This window comes from Anoplopoma fimbria, chromosome 13 (genome assembly GCF_027596085.1).
Source record: "Anoplopoma fimbria isolate UVic2021 breed Golden Eagle Sablefish chromosome 13, Afim_UVic_2022, whole genome shotgun sequence".
NCBI classification, from domain to species: Eukaryota; Metazoa; Chordata; class Actinopteri; order Perciformes; family Anoplopomatidae; genus Anoplopoma; species Anoplopoma fimbria.
In genome coordinates, this window is record NC_072461.1 from 5757157 (window position 1) to 5779502 (window position 22346).

The window sequence follows — 22346 nt, forward strand, 5'->3', positions numbered from 1 at the left end:
ACAACAAAAGCTCATCTTGAAGGCTTACGTCCACAGGACGGTGGTTTGTTTCAGATGATAGTAACCGTCACGCCCAATTTCTCCAGGATTTTGGCTGCATCACCGTGTCAACATCAGGCTTTCATGTGACTCGTATCTGAGAGTTCCTAATAAAGGAGCATGTAAACTAAAAGGAGAGTGTTTACAGAAACAAATGTTGTGTGAAGCTGACATCTCTTCATCCTTCAAAACTAGCAACCTTTAAATAAACCTGACATCTATCAGACTTTAAAGAAAAAAATGCAGCCTACAGACTGATAATACGCCACGAACAAGAATACAAATGCCACAACAACAAAAACAGAAATCCTCTACGGCCAAAAACCTAAATCCTCTACAAAGAAGTTTATCTCTGCTAGCTGCTCTAGGTCAGGTTCATGAAAAACTTGTGATGACTCTTGATCCCTCGGATCACTTGGTTCTTCCAGCAATCAAATAAGGATTTACAGTAGAAAAAAAATAAAAGATACGATTGGAATCATCCCATGAAAAAAAAATTGTCCTTCAAAGACCATCATTACCCATCATGCTTAAGCTCACAGAGTACTTGTGCTTTGTTATATCCTCTGGTGTTTTTTTTTTTTTTTTGCTGTTGCCATGTTTCAAAAGACTTTTCATCAACAAGTTGTTCATGTTAAAATGTAACTCACAACTTGGCAGGTAAAAGTTGGTTTGAAAACTTTGCACACAGGAGCCACTTTAATCTTCTTTTGACTCAAAGTAACATTGTTGTTAGTCTTTTCCCACTTTGAGTTTTTACCACATCAGCCCTGTATAGGTAGGCCAATATGTAAATGTTTTGGTCAGTTTTCAAGATGAAAAATCAGCCGGTCAGGGTGTTCGCTCCCGTTGCTGTAAACGGACTTTCACATGTTTTAGCCATGTGCTAGTTGGAGCACGTGTTGATGTTCTTGCCGTCAGCAGCGTCCTCCACCAGTGCTAGGTGATAATCAGTGGAGAGGGTGAGGTGGGACACGCAGCCCACCAAGCCTCCCATGTACTGTCTGTTTGTGTGAAGAGCTATCTCTTTCATGCCACCTTCAGGGAGAGAAAGTACAAATGCAGATATTAAAATCACAGTTTGATCTGCAGTACATTTACATCACTTAATGGGATTGTGAGTGGTGAGCTCCACATACCAACATATAAGGGTCCGTTGATATTGAGTTGTCTCATCTTTCCAGGTGACCTGCCTGTTTTTGCTCCATAGTCATCCACTGTCAGCTTCCCTGACTGTCCATCCCTGAAAAGTAAATGAGATATATTATAAGTAAACAAATGGTATGGCACTTTCACCTTTGCTTTTTGAATCCCCTAGGTAAGTATTAAAAATCTAAATCTGAAGTCCTTAAAAGGCCGTCCTTGGGTTTGCCATTTTCCACAAGTTTTAGAAGTTAACATGTCTCTTAATGTCCTGGACAGACAGCAGGTTACCAAATTACTTCTACATAAAGATGCAATAATCCATAATTGTATATCAACAAATGATCAAAAGACATATAAAGATGTGTGTAAGGGGTAGATTATTCACAGGAAAACACTATCAGTCAACGCGCATAAACACTCATGCAGAAGCATGACGGTTTATGCAGGATCTGCTGGATGTGGCAGACATGGGCAGCATTAGTGTTTATGCTGTCCCCAAGTGGACAAATAAAGCAGTTGGCGCAACTTTACTGTCAGAGTTGTCAGGTGACACAGATGTTGTGATTATCACATTACTGTCTATTTGACAGGATTTCTTTTTTTTTAGAGCTTACCTCACAGCTTTTACTCTGTGCCACTTTCCATCGGTAAAGGTCCCGTTGACAGAAATATTAGCTGCACCGCTGCCCAGATTAAAACTAGAACAACATGGAAACACATATAAGGAGTTTAGCTGGTTTCAAAGGGTGCAGTGGGTTCACATTTGTATGGTACTGCCATGATAAATCCTGGTTCTTTCCCAGGTCATGGTCCTGCCTCAGACTTCCGGTCTTTTTTTAGCTCTGCCTCTACTGGGTGCTTAGCTTTCCCTGCCCTTGGGTGGGATCAGCGTCTCTCCCCATCATCCTCATCCTCTTCTTACACTAAACTTTCATCTCTTACTAAAATCTGACCTTTACCTACTGGCCCGCTTTTTCAAAAAGACACGGAAGAGCAACCATGTGGCAAGCAGGACACACAATATTTCTCTATAACACATTTCAGTAAGAATAGGTAGATACACCTACACAGGTGTTTTTATAGTTTTCCTACTGTTTTATGCAAACACTTACCTGAAGATTAGTGCACCATCTTGAAGCCCCATAGACAAGAAGTCACTGTTGGGTCTCAGTGGACTGTCTCCTCGCCATAGCAACAGGCCATCCTTGGCTGTGCTCTTAAAACGCATGAAAAGATTGGTCCTGGACCCAGACACCCTAAAAAATAATGACAAATTTACTTGCAAGCGTGATTACAATTTTTGATGTAATAGCAACAAACATTATTAAAACTAAATAATAACTTTAAGATGGGAAATTGTATCTGAATATACCAGAAACCCAATTTCACACTCATTTCACCACCAACCTTTTCAGGATATCTCTGTTGTCATATGTCAGGTAACTTCGGCCAATGAACTGCGGGATCTCAATAGCTTCAGTCACAGCTGGGCAGAGAAAACATTGTATTTACTTCATAGCGTCACAAGGTGGCAGCGTCCGCATGAATCTACTGACTCCGGCTAAGCTAGAAAGTTGTTAATATCTGCTTTGAAAACTTACTGTTCAAACAGTAATTCCCACACTCTGATCAGTGAAAGCATTAAAAACAGAGAAGGCATAGATAAACTGAAGGGATTATGTTGTCCAATACATCATTGTATATGACATTACATGATTATAGACACACATTTAATCCCTGAGAAGAGGAAAGATCATGCCACATGGTTAAAGCCACATATTACACACAAACAAAAGCCTTTTTATCATTAATTTCTTTACAGTTGATTTAAAAAAAAGAATGTTAATTGCAGTTTCTGTTTTTTGTCTTTACTTAATGAACAAACCACTGAGTGTGTCATCTAAATGTAAAGTTATTTTGGGTTCATTCCACAAACGAAAGACATGTCAAAACAGATTATATTTACTCATGGTGTGTAAACCAAACATTGATTTCAGTTATATGTATCATCTGATACCTTTTTGTGTCTGTTGCTCTCTAATCAAAACACACCAAACTGTGAATTGGAAGTTCTTTTCCTACACTTTTTATCAGTGAAGTCTCCTGTCAACATTTGGGATGTGCTGGCAATTGTTTGAGCTCAACCAGACACTGCAGTTATTGTTTTAACTGTCCTATAGTCAAAGGATGAATAGTATGTATACTGAATAAAAAATACCTCAAACATGTTACTGTGCTACAATAAAATCCAGTTCTGTAAACAATAGGACTCCTGACCAACTGACCTTTCTGGCAGTGCCTCCCATCATACCCTAAGGGGCAGTCACACTCATAGCTGTCCCACTTTGGCCTGCACGTCCCTCCGTTGGCACAGGGACTTTCCACACATGGGTGAGCTGAATTTGCTACATTAACTCCCCCAGCTGAGCCGGTTGTTATTGGGACGGTGCGGTCGTTGAGTATCAGCTGTGGATGTAAAAAGAAAAGCAAGCAACAAAGACGAGGAGACGGAAGAGAAGGTAAGAAAAGGTTAAAAAAAAATCAGACACTTCAGTCGTAGTTTTTTTTGCGTTTCAGGTGATATATGCATCATGTTTTTTGCAACAGATATACAGTTATTGTTTACTTGTTACCAGTGTGATGATTTGAAATGAATGTCAAACTAATTGTATTGCAAAGTAATAAATAAAGGTATAGTACAGGTGTTACAGGTGTAGATATGCTAATACCTTCTGAATAATTCCCGTGAAGGGCTTTATCACTCCTGATGTCCTCTTGGTTTTATCATACTCTGGTACTCCGCCGATATAAAGAGGTGAGCTGCAGTTGATCTGAGTGAAAGCTCCCTGAAGAGTAAATCAAACAGAAAGATATTAGGTAATTATGTCAGATGCAAGGACAAAAGAAACAAAGCAAGGGTCTTTTGTATTTCAGCTAGAGGCCACCATCAGAGTATTCATATAACACATATTGCAATTTATATACACAGTTTAGGTTCAAGCACCAATCAGGAAAGAGAATACATAATTACATAATAGGATTAATTTACAAAATGCACCGCCCAGACATTACGACTCCTGATGAAGGAGGTATGAGCGTAAGAGTCAGAAACAACAAGGACTATCTGAAGGTGAAAGATAATATATAAGACCGAAAACATATTGTTAACAGTACAGTGATAAAGGCTAGCATACAGATATATAAATGAAGAACCCAACGTTTGTGTTTCAATTGCCATTTCTGCTCGTTGGATTATTCTGATGAAAACTTTTAGCAGAAACGTGTTTGTTTTTATATGCAATGAATAAAAAAGATAAAAAGATGGTTAATCTGTGAGTTTCTTTGATCACATTATTATAAATGCCCTCATGTGGACGAAGGAATAATACATTTTCCCTTGATTTGTCTTTATAACATACAGTAAAATTTTATTTTGTTCTATGTGGTAACATGATGCTATATAAGTAAGACAATGTCAAACTGTGAGTTTAAAGTGACATCTTTGCAAATGAATAGATGAAGACATAAAAAGCAGGTATCAGAGGTAAACAGGAGTTGAACCAGATATTTTTCTCAGGAGTTAAAGGACAAAACAAGGGCTGTAAGATGAGTAACTGAGGTTGAACAGGTGTCTCCAATGAGACAGCTATGTTGCTTTGCATCTGCTGAATTTGTAATTACGCAGCCCTGCAGAACTTAATAGTGTACAAAGACACCGTTAGTGAGTTTGTTGTGACATTTTCGCCCCTTTATAGAACTAATGTAGCTTTATGCAACAGATAAACAAATTACCTCAGCGATTCCTTCCATTGGCCTCTGGCTATCCACCTGAAGGATACCACTCTTTGCTGTGCGAGACACCCTTAGCTCATGCCATGTGTCCAGACTGATTTTCTCTTCACTCCTGTAGCACAGATCATCACACACGTTATAGGCCATCTAGTTAAAACATAAAATTAGAAAGTTAAGTAGACAGAGAATAGCATGAGAGTGCATCTATTTAACACCTTATGGTAGCTCCTCCAGAGCCGCAGTCAAATCTGAACTCTACATATCCATCCACAAGGTTGATAGCCAGGAAGTCTCCGCTGCCTGCGTCGTCACTGTACAGCAACGTCCCATCAGGCATCGACGGCCGAAACGTCAGCTCAAACTCCATGAAGGACAGATAACTCTGAGAGGACTGAGGCCAAGGGATGACAGCGTACGAAAACACACTCTCATTGAAGAGAGGTGAGGACAGTGAGAAAGCTGAAAAAATGACAAAGACAGAATTAAAAGGATTTGGACCATGGGGAAAGAGGAAGCGTGAGCATTAAGATGATTAAGAGTGACGAGGAGGAAGAAGAAGAAGTAGATGAGGAGGACAGAGAAAGTGTAAGGTTATATTGTGTGAATGCTGGTCTGACATGCTATCAATCCCTCTGCCTCTGTATAAGACATAATGATCCTCATCCCCCACCAATTTTCCTTCATATTGCGCTCAACTGGTCACTAACTACTTTAAAAGGTTTGCATGACAATCTGTGACCATCAAGTAAAAAGAAACCACAAAAGGGATTTTACTTTCTACGTTCACAGTGGTAAGCAACGTTAACTCTTGTAAACGTGGCAAGTTTGACTTCTTTTTGTAGGCGTGAGATAGAGGAAAGTAGAGTTGACTTACTCTCTTCACAAAGATCTCCCCTGAAACCGAGCGGGCACAGACAGATGAAGCCATCGGCACGGTTTGCAAAGCAGACTCCACCATTGTCACAGCTGACCTGGTCACACACGCTGTCGCTGCACTCACCTGGTAGAAAGGAGATATGAGGTGATTAAGGCAGAACCAGCATATGGATCTGATTCAGTGCTTTTATTATTTCTAGTAACATTCTTACTTCATAACTGGGCGTATAAATTTAAATAAAAATGTGTATTCTGCTGCATAACAGAAAATATTTATTACATTTTATATGGTACGTTTTTGTTCTTTGCTCTCATTTTCTTTAAAGGAGTGAAATGACACAGGCACCAAACTTTGGATTGAAGAAATAGTGCCACCTAAATTCAAATTGAGCCTGCAAACTTTATAACATTATTTATGTAGAAAGTCTAAAATATGTAGTTTCCTTCTACAGTGCCTAAGCTGGTCCGAGCAAAGAAACACTCATTGCACATGCTGTATGCTTCCTCACCTATATCAGCTCCACTCAGAGCTCTGCCCAGGGGCCAAGGTCTGATGTCCGTCGCCTTGTTGTTGATCGTCAGACTCTGAATGCAGCCAAGAAAGCCCCGATTCGTCCCTGTGGCCCTGACCAGCCAATAAGCAGTCGGGGATCCACCCACATACAGGGGCGAGCGGAAAGTGATCTTAGTGTACTGGCCCTGGAAGAGTGAAGACAAAAAAATGTGCTTGATGCTTTATTACTGAAAAACACTTTTGTCCACTGCCAGAATGGAAAGGCAATGATGTCTCGCACAAAATTCATCCGAACCACAACATGAATTAAATGTCAAAAAATGATTTTTTAAAGATGTACTAACTATACTTTGACAAGCCACATTCATGCACATAACCTCTCATATATATGTCCTCATGCTAACTGTGATAATGTGTCAAATCAATACAAACATGAGCCTTTATCTTATCACTTGCATGTCTTATTATTACCTGCGAGCGGCCAGATATGGGGTTGTCGTTGTCCATCCGCAGCCAGCCGCTCATGCCGTCTCTGAAGACGGTGACCATGTGCCACTGACCGACGACAATGCGGCTCTCACTGACTATCTGAGCTGATCCCGTACCACAGTTAAACCTGAGGGGAAAACAGATCATATCTACTTGTTCTAGCACCTCGATATATTGTGCTTACACAGAGTAAAATATACACAATACAATTTTTTCATGGCTGCACATTTGATAAAATGGCAATACAGCATAATAAACGTCTTCGTTGTTATGTTTACAAATCCTATTAGTTGGTTTCTACAAGAAGTCCATCAGTTTTCCTCTTTGATGCTTTTGAAGACTTGTGTTCTAGCATTCATGAAAAACGTTTTTCTGTTTGCTGCTTTAATTACCAGCCAAACCTTTGAGTATCTAAACCCATAAGGGAGTCCCTGTTTTTTCTTCACCTGTAGTGCAGCTTGCCTCGCACCAGAGCCAAAGAGGTAAAGTCTCCACGGCCGTGTTCGTTCTCTCCACAGTATAGCAACAAACCATCCTCAGAGTCTGCCTGTACCACAGAGAAACTGATTAAAGCTCTTCACGTATTTGAAAGACAGAAATCATTGGGGAAAGACAAAAAGGTGCTTTACCTTGAATTCCAAAGAGATCTGAAAGGTCTGGAAAGAGTTCTTCAAGGGTTCAAAGGTGATGTGAGAGTAGCCAAAGAACCTTGGAAAGTTCACAGATACCACTGAAGGAGGGATAAAATCAGGATACATTTTAGAGATGGAGGTACAAACGTTTGACTCATTTAAGATTTTTTTACTTTGCCTTTAGAGTGATAGCCATGAAAAGGGTAGAGAGAGGGGACGACATGCAAAGTGGATTGGATTTGAAACTGGACTGCCAGGGTCAGAACTCACAAAAGCATGTACCCAACGACACTATTCTCACCCTCAGAGCAAGTGTCCCCTCTTCGTCCGAGGTTACAGTGGCAGCGTGAGCCTCCACCGTCGTAATCGCTGAGACAGAAGCTGTCGGGGGGGCACACAGTATCATCGCAGGTCAGGTCGTACACACGAGGTACCTCACCTTTCCAGGGGGACATGGTCGGGGCGGTCGTGGTGGTGGGAAAAGTGACGCTATGGTGGATCAGAAGAGTGAGAAAGATAAATTTAGTGAGTGCATAGTCAGTGGTTTAACAAATAACTATGTTTCACTTTGAAATGCATGTTTTTTCCTCTGTGTTTTAGGGAAATAATTAAATAGATCAAACAGCACAAAGCAAAATGTTCAGTGCAATGCAGCACTAGATTTGCTGTATTTATGTGCTGTACGTCACAACCAGAATGACAGCTTAAATTGGTGTGACATTTCGCTGCTCCAGTCTCTATCTATTTTTTAATAATTAAGTGGAAGCAGAAAGCAGAAAGCAATCTAGAAATCAATAAGTTTTGTTGATATAAAAGCAACCTTCTTGATACTCCTCTTTTTTCCCCTACATAGGGAAACTTCTGTGAATGCTCAACATTTCTAAGGGAGAGGCCAAAACTCTGGAGGTAGTGACGTTTCATCAATGTAAAAAAAGATTATTTCGGTCCCAAAAAAAAAAATCAAGGTACCGGTAAGTATAGGTAAATCCTACCTGGTAGTGGTAAGTGGGGCAGTAGTTGTTGTGTCAATAGCTGTACTTGACTCTGAGGCGGTTGAGAAAATCAGATCTTTGAGATCTTGGAAGATAGATGAGGTGGTGGAGGAAGATGGAGGGGCAGTAGCGTTGGGAGCGATGGTGTTCATACGGTAAACAACGTTGCGTCCCGAGGGCGGATCAGGGCGCGAGCGGAGCTGGGACTTCCTGTTGTCCTGATTGATACCTGGAAAGGGCTTCAACTAGGAAGAGGACGAGGATTTACAAGATTAGATAAGCCCAACATGTTTAAGTATTCCTGTCCAGCTGTGGTATGTAATAACCCACCTCTTCAATAAAGATATCATAATCAGAGTCATCAATGTCGAAGCCATCTTCATCTTTGATCCTTGAATCTGTGATGTAACGGCCGTAATCCCCACTGCCAACATCTGATGCACCTGTTCAGAATGTTAATAAAGATACTTTATGTTTAGTACATGCTTTTAAACAATCGAAAGCAGTTGTAAAAAGAGACATGATGATTGCAGTAGAGTGCTTGAAGGGTTAAACAAAGATGGTTGAATAATGAAACATGTCAGCAGTTAGTACGAAACGTTGAATTCAGATCAGAGATTCAGATCATCACACCAGAATGATCTATAGAGCTATATAATCATTCTGAGATTTTTAAGTAACTATTGCTGCTTTAGTTATTTATATGATGCTGCTTATAGTTTCTACTTGAAGAACAACACCCTCATGTGGGATATTTCTCATCACAAAATAACAGCAAAATGACGATGATAATGAAAATGGCCCCAACGACAAACAACAACGTGGTTCGAATCACATGAAAGTCGCACAGATGAAGAGATTGAAGAATGATGCCTGGGGCCTCTGTGGTTTTGACAACATGACAACATTTCACTGATGCTAGGACACAGACATTCAATAAAAGTAGCAGCTTCTGGCCCAGCAGGTCTACCTGTTAGCCTGTAGCCAGGCTGCTGTAACACGTACTGAAACGTGTCTCCTCGATACACAACGGCAGCTCATAATGTGCAAAGACAAAGCCAGACAGTGAATACTGTGAGTATAGCAATAAAAAAATATATTCCTCCTAATAAATAGACAATTATTTTGCAATATAAATAGTAATTTTAATAATACTTCACTGGTTTTGGTTGAAAATGTGATATGTAAAATGTATATTTGACTCTTATGTATGTTGTACATTTTACCGTATAGAAATAAATAATGAGTCTTAAGATGCTCAAAAATTCCTTTCTACAAAATAAAGTACCAAAGATGAAAAAAAACATTGCATGCATGTTCAGTGTGACACCTCCCCTGCCGTCCACTCTACCTTGACAAAGCTTAATCTAAGCTTACATAACAACATCCCCTCCCTTTTGTCTACTTGATCCTCCACCTCCAGATCTGCAGTATCAAATAATGCATGTATACCATTTTGTAATGCAAGTTAGGGAATTGAAATGTATTAAGATCGATTGATATCAGACTACTTATACACCGGAGCTTTAAACAGAACAACAATCTCGTAGAAACCTGACTATTAAGTCTGAATGGGTGCCAAGATTTAAAGTGCTTATTAACAGAGCCTATTAACATTAAATCCTGAATACTGAGTGCTGGTGTACAGGGGGGGGGGACAATAAAAGTATGTCAGTCAGTCAAGCCCACCCCCGCTGTTCACTCAAGGTGTGTGTGTGTGTGTGTGTGTGTGTGTGTGTGTGTGTGTGTGTGTGTGTGTGTGTGTGTGTGTGTGTGTGTGTGTGTGTGTGTGTGTGTGTGTGTGTGTGTGTGTGCATCCATCAGGGGTGTGGATGGGCAGAGAAGGGGTCTGGCATCACGTCCTTAATCCTGTCTGATGAGACTCGGACGTAACCCGCTTTTATCCCCTGCTAAGAAACCACGCTTGTCTACCTCTTCGTTTCTGTCCGTCTGTCGGTCTCCCTGTGATTCTAACTAGCTAATTTATTCGTGTTTCATGGAACTTTTATAGACATTTTTCGTAACAATGTCTTTCTTGCGTTACCTCTCTCCCTCTGTCTTTCTAGCTCTCTCTCTCTGAGCAGTTTAGCAGGATTGGACTTAATTCAATCAGAGCAGTTTACAACAGTTTGACCGCTAACATAGTGTGTGAGGCAGAAGCCGCCCGCCCACGTGGCTTTCTAGAGTCAGTGTGGTCTGTAGGTCACAGAAAAAAATAATGTGGATAATGTGATTGTGTCTACATGGCTGTTTGATTTTAACAGTCATATCTAGACATACTCCTAAAGCCTGATATGCACAAACATCCACTCACAACATTATGCCCATAGGTAAATTGTTTGAATGAAATGGTCCTCAATCCATTAAGACATTGCTATTACTGCATGTAAGCATGTGTGTGTATCTGTAGTACACACCTTCGTGTAATAGCGTGTGTTTGTGTGTTTTAATATCAATCAGGCCTGATCATCCCCCTCCCCCAGCAGCCAACTACATCAAAAATATTAAAGTAAATGATTCTGTTGCTCTACATCTCTGTCATCCAAGGCTCCACTGACACACTGCCGGCTGTTGTCCTGCATTCAAGCTCAGAGAGTCAAACTGTGTTTTTGTGTTAAAATGAATGGAACAAAATGAATTTATTCCATAGTGATGATTTGACAAGGACCTAACAAAGACCAACATTACAGAAGAAATATTTAAAATTTTAAGAAATTGGGCCAAAAAAGTCAAGATTTCTGAATATCATATTGTGGCAGAAATATGCTTAAAATATTATTAACTGATGGTCATCAATACAAGTTTGTGCTCTCTATAAACCATGCCTGTACTGTAAGTGTTTAGAAACTTTGAAATACAATATCATCGCTTCACAATGCTGGGAGAAAAATGTGAATGTTTTCGCAATAACATTGGGATGTAAACATTGTGGTTGAACATTATAAATGTTTTATTGTGAGGATAACTTTGGCAATGGAAAAAATATGCACAGTTTGTTTAGTTCTGTGTGGGTGTATTTTTGAAACTAAACTGAAACTGAGGTTGTTTTGAAATTTGGTTGAAACCAGACTAACAAGCGAGCTGAGACGAAGCATTCCTGGCTGTCACATCACAGCTCGTTGGCACAGAGATCAACATTCAGCCTTACCGAGAGTGCGCACGGGGTTGTTGATGTGGCTGGGTGGGCTAACTCCGTGCACGTTGGCTGCCCTGACAACAAACTGGTACTCTGTTTCCGGTAATAACCCCTTCAAAACCATGGAGTTAGTCTCAATGGGCTCACGGATATATGTCCACTCCGTGTCCATTTCTGGCCTGTGAACAACAAGACATACAAAACATATATTATTTAGGTTTTTTTTCAATATTACTTTGCACAAAACATGGGTAAACATGGTTTATTTTAATTTTTTTAACAAAGATCATTATTCTTAAAACATCTTTAAATTATTGTTTCGAGGATGCTGATATGTTTTATGTCCCAGGCAAAAGTGCAAAGAGTAAAACTACTAGAGAGGTCTGAGTAATTCAGAGTAAAAAAATGCAGAATAATTTACCAACAACCAAAACAATCGATTGAGATGTTATTTGTCATTTTTTCTATGTTACTATTTTTGAGCTCCTTTAAGTCTTAAAAGCATTACTGTCTGCTTTAATCAGAGCGTTGTTTTGAAAGGTTGAGCCAAAAAAACAAATTATGAACTCTTGAACTTTTTTCTGCCTATGATCTCCAGCTTCCATCTCCAGCTGCCATATTTATGTGCTGTTTCTTGGCGCCTGGAGACACAACTATCTGTTGAATAGAGTCATCTTCACCAGTCTCTCTTCAGCAGGGCCTCTTTTGATGTAAGGAGAGAAATATTTGCCTCTGAGATGGCTCTTTTGTGTGGGAAATGCCCTTGCATGCAAAAGCGGACTCTGATTTATGTCTACTCTGTGACAGTACTTGACAGTTTCTCTGCGTCTCTTTATCTTTGTCCCTCTCTCGTTGCTCCGCCTCAGCATGTTAACTCCTCACCACGAAGCTTGTTTCCTCTTATATCTTTACAACTTTTTTTTCCCTTATTCTTACTTTCTTTTAAAAATCTTATGGGGTCATATTTAAATTCTATTTGCCTATTTTTATTTGTGTCAGACACATAATCAGAGGACGCCATGCAAATTATTTCAGACTTCCTTGACATTGTAGCTGAGGACTCATCTAGACCAGAGAGGACCTTGATATGTGTGTGTGTGAGTTGGTCAGTGTGAGTTCGCCATTTGTGTGTTTGAGGCCGGACACTACAAGACAGAGAATGAAATTCCTTCTTTCTCGTGTCCCAACTGATCCTCATGTCAAAACACCAATTGTTAGATTAAGCAGACCAGCAAAAGCCTCACGAAATCACAGCGATGTGACAATGGGGACTTGTGCGACTATACATACCCATTAATGCATACATATAAATGATTGAAAATAACTGTTTAAAATCATCATGTAGCCATCATGTGTGTGATTGTTTCTGCTGATGAATGTACATGTTCAAATCAAAATAATTAGTTCAACATTTTGGGAAATACACTTTATTTGCTTTCTTGCTGAGAGTTAAATGGATACCACTCTCATATTTGCTTGGCAGTTTTGGAGCTAAAGCCAGGAGTAATGTAGCTTAGCCTAACATAAATACTGGAAGCAAACAACAGGCCTACTAGCACCTCTGAAGCTCATATCATAGATACAGTTCCAGTAAACAACTCCTCATAAAATCACCACTTGCTGTTTCCATATTTCAGTTTGTATACAGATGAAACAAACGAGGTACAAAGTGTTAATTGGTGAGCTTTAAGGCAATAGTAGTAGTATTTCCACACCTGCGTACAAAGCTATCCTAGCGGTTTACTCCTGCTTCCTGTTTTTATGCTAAGCTACGTTAACCAGTTGCTCCTCATCTAATGCTCTGCAAGAAAGGGAATGAGTGTATTTCCCAAAATCTTAAACTATTCCTTTTGCACCCTTATTTTAAAGGGTGCAGCATTACATCTGAAACTCTGCTTGTCTTATGGATCATTTTTGCAAAATTTCTTAGCAAATATTTCGAATTGTATATCTTTTGAAACCTATGCATGATGACTATAACTGGGGCTTGATCAATGCTTGGCCCCACAAACATTTGCAATCATTGACCCATCAAGCGATCTGTTTTGTGATAGAAGATAAGGGAGAAGTGTTCTGGATAAAAGCTCTCTGAATTGTCCACCTCGTCCAGTTTTGTCCAATGACAGACAGCTTATATATTAAGAGAATGAACAGTAAGAGAAAACCAGTCTGTCTTTTTTGCTTTGCTCTCACAGCCAGTGCTGAAACACAACTTTTCACTGAGGCCTGCTCTTGCCTTCTATGATGTGGCCACTTCAGACTGCTCTTCAACTGGTAAGTGTCTCTATGGGCTGGGTTAATGGTGTTCGTATGTGTGTGACCTGGGTGTAATTTAGTGCAAATGTATATACCTGTAAATATAAGTCTGCCTGAGTATTGGCAGCAACACTGAGCTGGTGAGGTTGCAAAAGGCATGCTTTCATAAACCTTAAGCTTCATTAAATTCTTTCTTGGGGTTGATCGCTCAACTGACCTGATGTAAGCCACCAGGAAGTGAAGGACAGGGGCACTTCCTTCATTCTCTCCTTGCTGCCATGACAACGCCAGCTCTGTGTCAGATACAGCCATGACAACAGGCTGAGTGGGGGGCGATGGGGGCATGCACATGTCTAATGGCACGGAAAGAAATTTAATTCAGTTAAAGATATGAATAACACGGTAGAAATAAAAGCATCGGCATTAAAATGGATTCCTATTACTCACGTATTCTTACCATGTGAGGCAGTGGCGATTTCTCTGGGCATGCTGGGTCTACCCTCCCCAGCCCAACCATACGCTCCAACTGTGACTCTGTACTTTGAGTTCATTTTAAGGTTTCCGATGTCCACATCCTAGAAGATGTCATATGGGGGAGTGGGGGTAGAGGTACAAATACATTCAAAAAGTAAAGAAGAAATAAGCAAGAGCATATAGACAAGAATGGTTAGAGGGAGAGAAAAAAGAACAAAGAGGAACGTAAATACCTATAAATGTCAAGCATGATAAGAAAGCAGTGACATGGTTCAATTCAGCAGAAGGGGCTAAATGATACTCACAAAGCTTGCTTGTCCATCAAATTGCCCCTTTTGAGAAAACAGAAACAGAGGTATCCATAAGTGTTAAATCAACATGCTGTTAGTAACATATATTAGAGAAAGAAAAAAAAAATTCTAAATCTTGCAAGATTTGATGATGGATTTAATGTTAATTGTCACCAAATATTAATGGCTCTATTCCATAAATTCTTACATTTCTCATTAAAATATCAAAAGCAGCAGTCCCCCTTGTCCATTTGTTTAAAAAGTAGATCTTAAAAAAAATACAGGCTACAAGTTTATAGTTACATTTTTAAAGCACCAAAATAATACCCTAAAACAGCTGAGCACTGTAGTTTTAAAATACATTACCAAAACAGAAGTATATTGTGCATTTACATAGAACTATTTTCAGCTGCGGAATAATACAGATTTGATGCTCTAGTACAAAGGACGGTGCATGTGGGATCAACTTTAAATAAACTACAATGCCCAGGATCACCATAATGAAGCAATTTGTGTATTTAAATAGTTTTGAAGAAACAATGGAACAAAGGAATTAAAAGATTTCAACATAAAGTAGAACAGTAAAAAGTCAGTGTACTCACAGTGGTCAGCATGTCCAAGCTGAGAGGCACCTCCATCAAAGACACTGTACCCATCGGAAGGCCATTCCTCATCTCTGTGTAGAAGACCTAAAAACACACACAGAAATACTCATACAAATACATATTTGACTGAAAAAGTCACTGATTAATTTATTAAAAATCTTACCTATTTTGGCAGGCATTCATAAATCTTCTGTTTGGATAAAAAAAAATATATAACTTTTTAGCTTTTAGCTTCCATTATCAAGTCATGGCTGTGACAATGTAAATACTATATGATTAGGAAGAAATACTATGAGGAAACAGGATTATTTCTGAACTTCTAAAGTGATCTAAAGTGGCCAAATGAACGCACATGTTTATCAGCGAGTCGTGGGGAAGCTAGGTAGCGGACTAATCCTCTTAGTGCAGGCATATGGTCAAAAGCCGAGTACACTCATACGAATCCACACTTTGTTAATGTTTGACTCAAAACAAACAAAAGAGGGGAAGGAAGGAAGTGGGGAAGGAAGAAAGTAAAAGGAGGAAACTGGGTTATGGTAAGGCTTTATATCTCATAACAAAAATATTAAATAAATTAATGAGCATACAAAAGGAAAAACAAAAAGCATGCGCACTTAAACATTATGTTATTATATAAAAAAGACAAGTAAGACTACTTTCTGAATTCAGTGTTCAGTCCACTTTCAGCAGTAACAATACACAAAATCTAGAGTATAAATCTGTCTTTGCCTATCAATAAATCTACATCTATTATGTTTCCTTCAAGAATAGGAAATCCCACTTTAGTACCAGAAGCACAGCGTGGAGCAAAACACATGGTCAAGAAAAAAAGATTTGTGACCTTCAGAGCTATATTGCCCCTTAAAAGCATACATTTGGCACTGAAAGGTTTTCCATCAAAACACCAAAAATGTAGTCGTATCAATCTAGCCCTCTAGGCCATCTTGCTGGACAGTGGATTTGACAGGCACTTTAAAAGCAGAGGTAGAAATGTGGGGACCCAAACGCGTCAACAGCTTCCAGAGGACGTCCGTTCAGACAAAGTGGGAAGAAATATGATTAACGACATACCTGAGATTTTTTTTTTGTTTACCAGGTTGAGAAGCTTTCGATCCATTCTGAAAATGAGCTGTGTTGTTTATTTTAAGCCCACTGTTTTTTTTAAATTGAATGTTCTCCTTTTCTCTTGTTTTTTTTTCCTGTGTCCCCACGGCCGGTGCTGCCTCAGACTTTCTTTAAATTGGCAGGTGGGACCAAGCAAGAAAGCACAGAAACGGCTGCTGGCAAACCTGTGGGGCATTTTACCTTAAGACTATCATGAACAATATGTTAAATAATGGAGGAATTGGAAAATATATCTGCTTTAGCAACCCATTACATATGGTAATACATTGGTGACTGGTAACAGCTAACAGCTTTTTATCACATTTTTATAATATTTTCTCACCACCAATTGAGCTGAAGATTTCAAAGAAAATTGAATAATACATATAGCATTGCTTCATCTGTGTTATCATTTAAAGTAAAAGTCACAGTCTGTGGCTACCTTGTATCCAGTGATGGTGCTAACATGTCGCCGGGGCATCTTCCATCGTACACTAAAGGCGGTGCAGTTGACTGTCTCCAGCTGGATGTCTAGCGGAGGACTCAGACGATCTGGTTTGAACAAAAACACACATATACATGATCAGTGGGGGAAACAGAAGATATGAAGGGGAAACGTGTCACTGTGACTAGAGGCAGTCATAAACTCTTTATTTTAATTCTTAGCTGTGATGAATTATAGAACCAGAGGACAATTCATGTTGAATTTACATGCCATATGTGACCAATTTTTACAATATGATAAGATTATTTAGCATGTCAGCATTTAAAATTTAGATCAGCATACCATTTAAGACTAATTCAACTGGATAAAACTATAAAAGCTTTTGTTCTATAACTCACGACTCTCATCCGCATTGTTTCTTAGCAGCAGTAAAGACACTCTGAAAACCCACAAATAGCTCCAAACAGCAGACTAGCTGGTGAGCACAGTGAAGCCAGATATTTCCCTTAGGTGCTAGTGGATTGCAAAACTGAGCAAAACTGAGAGTGAATTAGACAAATATTAGATTCACCAGGTCCTAAACTCAACTCTTAATGAACGCCATTGTTACTCGATATATGTTCATCAATGTAAAAACATCAACGTTTTGTTCACAGCATTTTCCTCATGCACACAAGTGGCTTAAAAGTGTCAATGTAGGTTAAATAAAGATGAAATTCTTTTCTTTTAGAACACACATTTACAGCCTCATCCTTTTGAAGCTTATTTTAAGATGAGTAAAATTGATTCTATTGGTTCAGAATAAGTAAGGAATAAAATGTCCTGCCTAATATATGTAAACACTTGGTCAATAGCTCCATGAGCTTTGAACAAATATCTGAAATATCCAATGATAATATGAACAGAACCTACTTTGTATTTCACCTTATAGTTTATTTGAAGAATGACAAGGTGACCATATAAAATGGCATAACCTGTAGCCTGGTCAGCTGGCCTTTAATATCAACTGACTCTCATTATTTTCATTGTTAAATCCTGGGTGCTTCTGTGACACTTCAAGAGATTGTGATTGCACCTCCAGTGTCCAACTGTGGCCTGAAAAGCCTCTTAAAGACGAAATAGAAAGAGCTCTGGTAGTGTAGCTCATCAACACCGCTGGCTGTATATTCATAACCTGGCTTTAATGAAGAAAGATGAGCAGACAAGGACCCTTATAGAGTAATAGGCGTGCATCTTATGTCGTAACATTTACACAAAATAGAGGGTTGTCACATCAAGAACATAAAGAAGGTCCCTAAAAAAGCTTAATTACAAAATACTGCAGATAAAGATTATGTATTATAAATTCATATTATTCATGACTTTATATGCGAGTAGATTATATGATCTGGTCTAGGTGACAAAGGACAGATTTCCCTGGTATACACTGACATGGGGATTAAACAAAAGGTTAATATAGCAAGGTAGACCATTGTAAATTGAAATATCATGTAGCTACAATGATGCTCTTTTCAACTTTCCTTTTTTTTCTTGTGACTCCCTTCTTTTACCTCCCGTGCCGACCTCCTGAATCCTCTGAACATTTATTCTACTTTTTTTTTTTTTTCTGTCAAACCCTTCTCCTTGCCCTGCTCTACCAACCGAGCGGGTCATTCAATATGTCATCTGAATTCCCCGATCATCCATATCACCCCAGGGGTGCGACTCTGTCAAGGTACGGGTGAGCTGAACTCACAGAATTACAGCAGATAGAGAAGGAACTTCTTAAATCCTTATTTCTATGTCCATCATCGTACAATGGTGTTTCATGTGTAAGGTAGGTCTGGGTACACGGTGATCATGAGAGAGGATCAGAATAAAGACTCATCAGTACATCAACAGCTCAGCCTTTTACGGGATGCAGTTGCTCCATCAGCTGTCGTTGCTGATGTGGCTTCCAATTGTGCGCAAGAATCAGAAACTCCACTTGACCGGTTAATTCCATTTGGGTCATTGACCAATCAATGCAGTGCATGATGGGACAGGTGAGGCAGACTCATTACTCTCTAAATCTGTCACAGTTAGGATGGTAGGCAAGCAGCATGGGAAGGATCCAAGCACATGAGGACAACAGACTGGTGCAGTTTTGATGATGTATTAAGAAAGTTGCCTCACTGGGGTGAGTGCAAAAGAAGACAGGTAACTGTCTAGAAATGAACAGAACTCCAAACAGCAATGATGCAACAAAGACAAACTGTCAATGAGCTGGCCTGGTATAAATAGTGACTGAATATTTGGGAAGTGGGAACAGCTGAGCAGGAGGACAACGTATGTCATGGACAGTCTCCTACTACATTTCCTCAACATGTTTTTGCTAATTCTCTACAGAAATTTCTGATTTGTTATTGGTTGACATAAAGACTGATTCCAATCTATCTGCAAGAAGCTAATATCGGTCTAGTTTAAGTTCAAAATGTCCCACACGGCAAGAGCTTTCAAGCTGTTTCAGGCAGCATTTAATTTGTGTTGAGATGTCAATACTCTGGACACTTTTATACCACTCTGGGCCAAATAATTGAGATATCTTCTTTCACTTATAGAGTGAGTCATGTAGAAGTGCTGCTCCTTCCGGGTCTGAGTCATCCAAAAGTGACTGACCACAAAGACACATGCTGTTTTGCTGCTCTTCAGCATGGCTTTATGGTTTCTCATATTGATTACATTGTCCTTGTCTTTCATCAGACATTTTTGTTTGCACCGAGTGACGTGATAGAAAAGGTTTCATTTATAAGCAATGATTTTTATGACCAGTTAAGAAGTCTAGATCTACATTACAGTAAGTGTAGAGCTACTGAATGGTTTTATAAATAATTCAACAGCTTATTCTAACCGGGGAGAAAGCTGTCGAAATCCTGAAAAAGTAAGACCACCTTGGGGAGAGATGCCATTCAAACGTAATTCCTTCCTAGTACAACCAGCTTTGTTGTGTAAAAGGCTGATGTGATTCATCTGGACATCGAGCCCTGTTGACATCTCCCCCTCCCTCTGATAAAGCCTGAAAGACCTCAAAACTAAATAAAAAACAAGTACAAATGTCACTGGAAGTCATGAAGACAGAACTACAGCATTCCTCTGTGTGGCAGTCCCAACTGTGGTGAGTTTTTCTGTGCTGACAGACAGACGTAATCGTCAGCCTGCTATAGCCTGTGGGTCCAAAAGAGTTTGGCTGAAATACGCCAGACAGCCAGAGAGACTGACAACGAGAGAATAGGAAGTGATGGAAAGGGGGAAAGAGGAGGAACAGTGAAGAAACTTGGATGGAAAATCTGATTTGATATTAAATAACGGGGAGTGAGAGAAGACACTGTGGAGATGACAAAGTCAACATCCAGGAAGGAGCACATTGAAAAGGTTGTTGATAAATGTGCTGTTGGTCTGAAGTTGAATATTCCCTTCCTGTCTTTCTTCCTTTGAAAAATATTTACATACTGTGTGAAATTCATAAAATATGTGGAGAGTTGTTGTTTTTTTACAACACAAACAATATTTTAAGAAAAAAAAAACCTTTTTTAGCCAAGTTATGTCTGTGTCCTTTCCCTCTTAGCCATTAATGTCCTGTTTCTATGGACAATTTGTAGCTCACCAATTATGGTTTATGTGCAGTTTTTTGCTGATGCCTAAAAAGCACCTTGCAGAGAGAGGAGTGGGGACATTTTATTAATAGTCTAAGTATCACGATGCTCTGTAGCTTTTGTTGTAGAATGCTCACTTCATTATGAAAAGCGATGTGTAGATTACATGATGATGATGGATTGTTTTCCAATAACCAAAGTTCATATTTTCCAGCATTTATCTACATAAACTAGAACGTGAAGGACGTTTTAGGTTACTTGGCATGTTCTGAATGCATAAATATTATATGTGCCATTTTATAATTCAAATGTGACGTGACAAAGTTTAAAAGCTGATACTGGTGTCATCATACAAATAGAAAGATGAGCACACCCCCACCCACAATGCTTCTATATAAAGTATTATCATTGTAGCTATTATTCCACATTTTAAAATAATAATAAATAATAATAATTTTTTTTAAAAAAAGGTCAGTGGTTATTAACTCACCAGATCTCCGAGCATTTGATCTTCTTGCACAAAAGCAAACGCTGGCTGTGCATATTGCAAAGAGAAGTAAGTATAAAAGACTCCTCTCTTTACATGTAGATTCCATGTCTTCTTCTGATCAAACGTTTAAAACGATCAAATGATCATTGTATCACACATCCAAACGCGTCTTGTGACTGTGCATGTAGCTAACCCCTCTGTTGATAAAAAGTTTTCTATGAAAAAAGAATATTCCTTATCCAGATTTTGGCGCAAATGCCATTCGAAGACAGGCAGAAACTGCCCGAGAGAAGAGGGCAGCTCCGGTTTGACACTGATAAGATTACAGTCTGCAAAAGATCAGTGGGGTTTGGACACATGGACACATTAACGGACGGACAAACAGCCACTGTGTCCCGACAGGACTATGGAGAGGGATCCACGCGTAACGCTCAACCACTAACACAGCTGAATGGTGGACGGGCTCATCTTTACGCAGGAATCTCGCGTCTTAGACCGCAGATGAGATGGACAGCGAAGTGGAGGAACGTGGGGCCGTTTAGAGCTAAGAGGATAACGAGCCTCTAATCCGCACACTGCACACAGATGGAGTGCCTGTCTTGACGAGGAAGCAGGGGAGACGCTCAGGCAACAGTCACTACTGTGTGTACAACAATGACCAGGAAGCCTAACAATGAATCCATTAATGAATGTCCCCCAAAGCAGTTGCTGTGGTCACTAATATGTGATTACTACTGCCCAGTTGATAAAGTGTCATGTGTTGTCTAAACCTGCCATAAAGAAGTGAAGTTTGAAGGAGAGGAGGTCTGTGAGCTTGTGTGTATGTGTGTGTACAGTGAGAGCAGTGTTTGCAGGAGAGCTCAGCCAAATCATCATAATCATTCTTTTTGTCAAGAAGGGCCAAAGAAAGAGAGGACTCAACAATGGACGCAGGGCGCCAGGCACATTTAACATAGATGAAGTTCATTTTATTAGTCAAAGTTTATAAGTGATTTGGTCATAATGCACTTTTATCCTTTACATGATGACGAATGTTAGTTAGAGTCTGATGGTGGCACCTTGCATGGTAGCCTGTCATCAGTGTGTGAATGGGTGAATGATATGTAATATACTACTGATTGTAAGTCGCTTTGGATAAAAGCGTCTGCTAAATGACTGTAATGTAATGTAATGTAATGTACATCTCCTGCACAAATCAGCTTCAAACAATGTTTGGACAGCAAATGTCCCCGAACTTCTGAATACATTTATATTATGAGATATTGTGGGATAAAATTCTGTCCAGCAGCCACAAAACAGGTTGATTTGTGCAGCCATTTGCCATCTACTCATCTACTTAGACTTCATTTTCTGAGTCAGGCACATTCTACCTTTATACAAAACGATATTCTAAATCCAGTAATTACTCAAGCCATCAACCTGCACAGAATAATTTGAAAATCCTTTTATTTAATT

General features: G+C 39.4%; 1 protein-coding gene across 1 annotated transcript; it reads right to left on the minus strand.

Annotated features, from left to right (window-relative positions):
* Positions 1-925: 925 nt before the first annotated feature.
* On the minus strand, positions 926-20997 carry LOC129101643 (pikachurin). Its single transcript, XM_054611534.1, is given in 25 exon segments — positions 926-1077; positions 1179-1282; positions 1800-1883; positions 2298-2441; positions 2593-2671; positions 2787-2810; positions 3471-3651; positions 3915-4031; positions 4978-5089; positions 5193-5436; positions 5852-5977; positions 6363-6552; positions 6839-6983; positions 7303-7403; positions 7486-7586; positions 7790-8044; positions 8458-8725; positions 8811-8923; positions 11629-11795; positions 14090-14225; positions 14330-14447; positions 14652-14678; positions 15239-15325; positions 16788-16897; positions 20892-20997. Coding segments are annotated over 25 exon segments (3291 nt in total).
* Positions 20998-22346: the final 1349 nt, after the last annotated feature.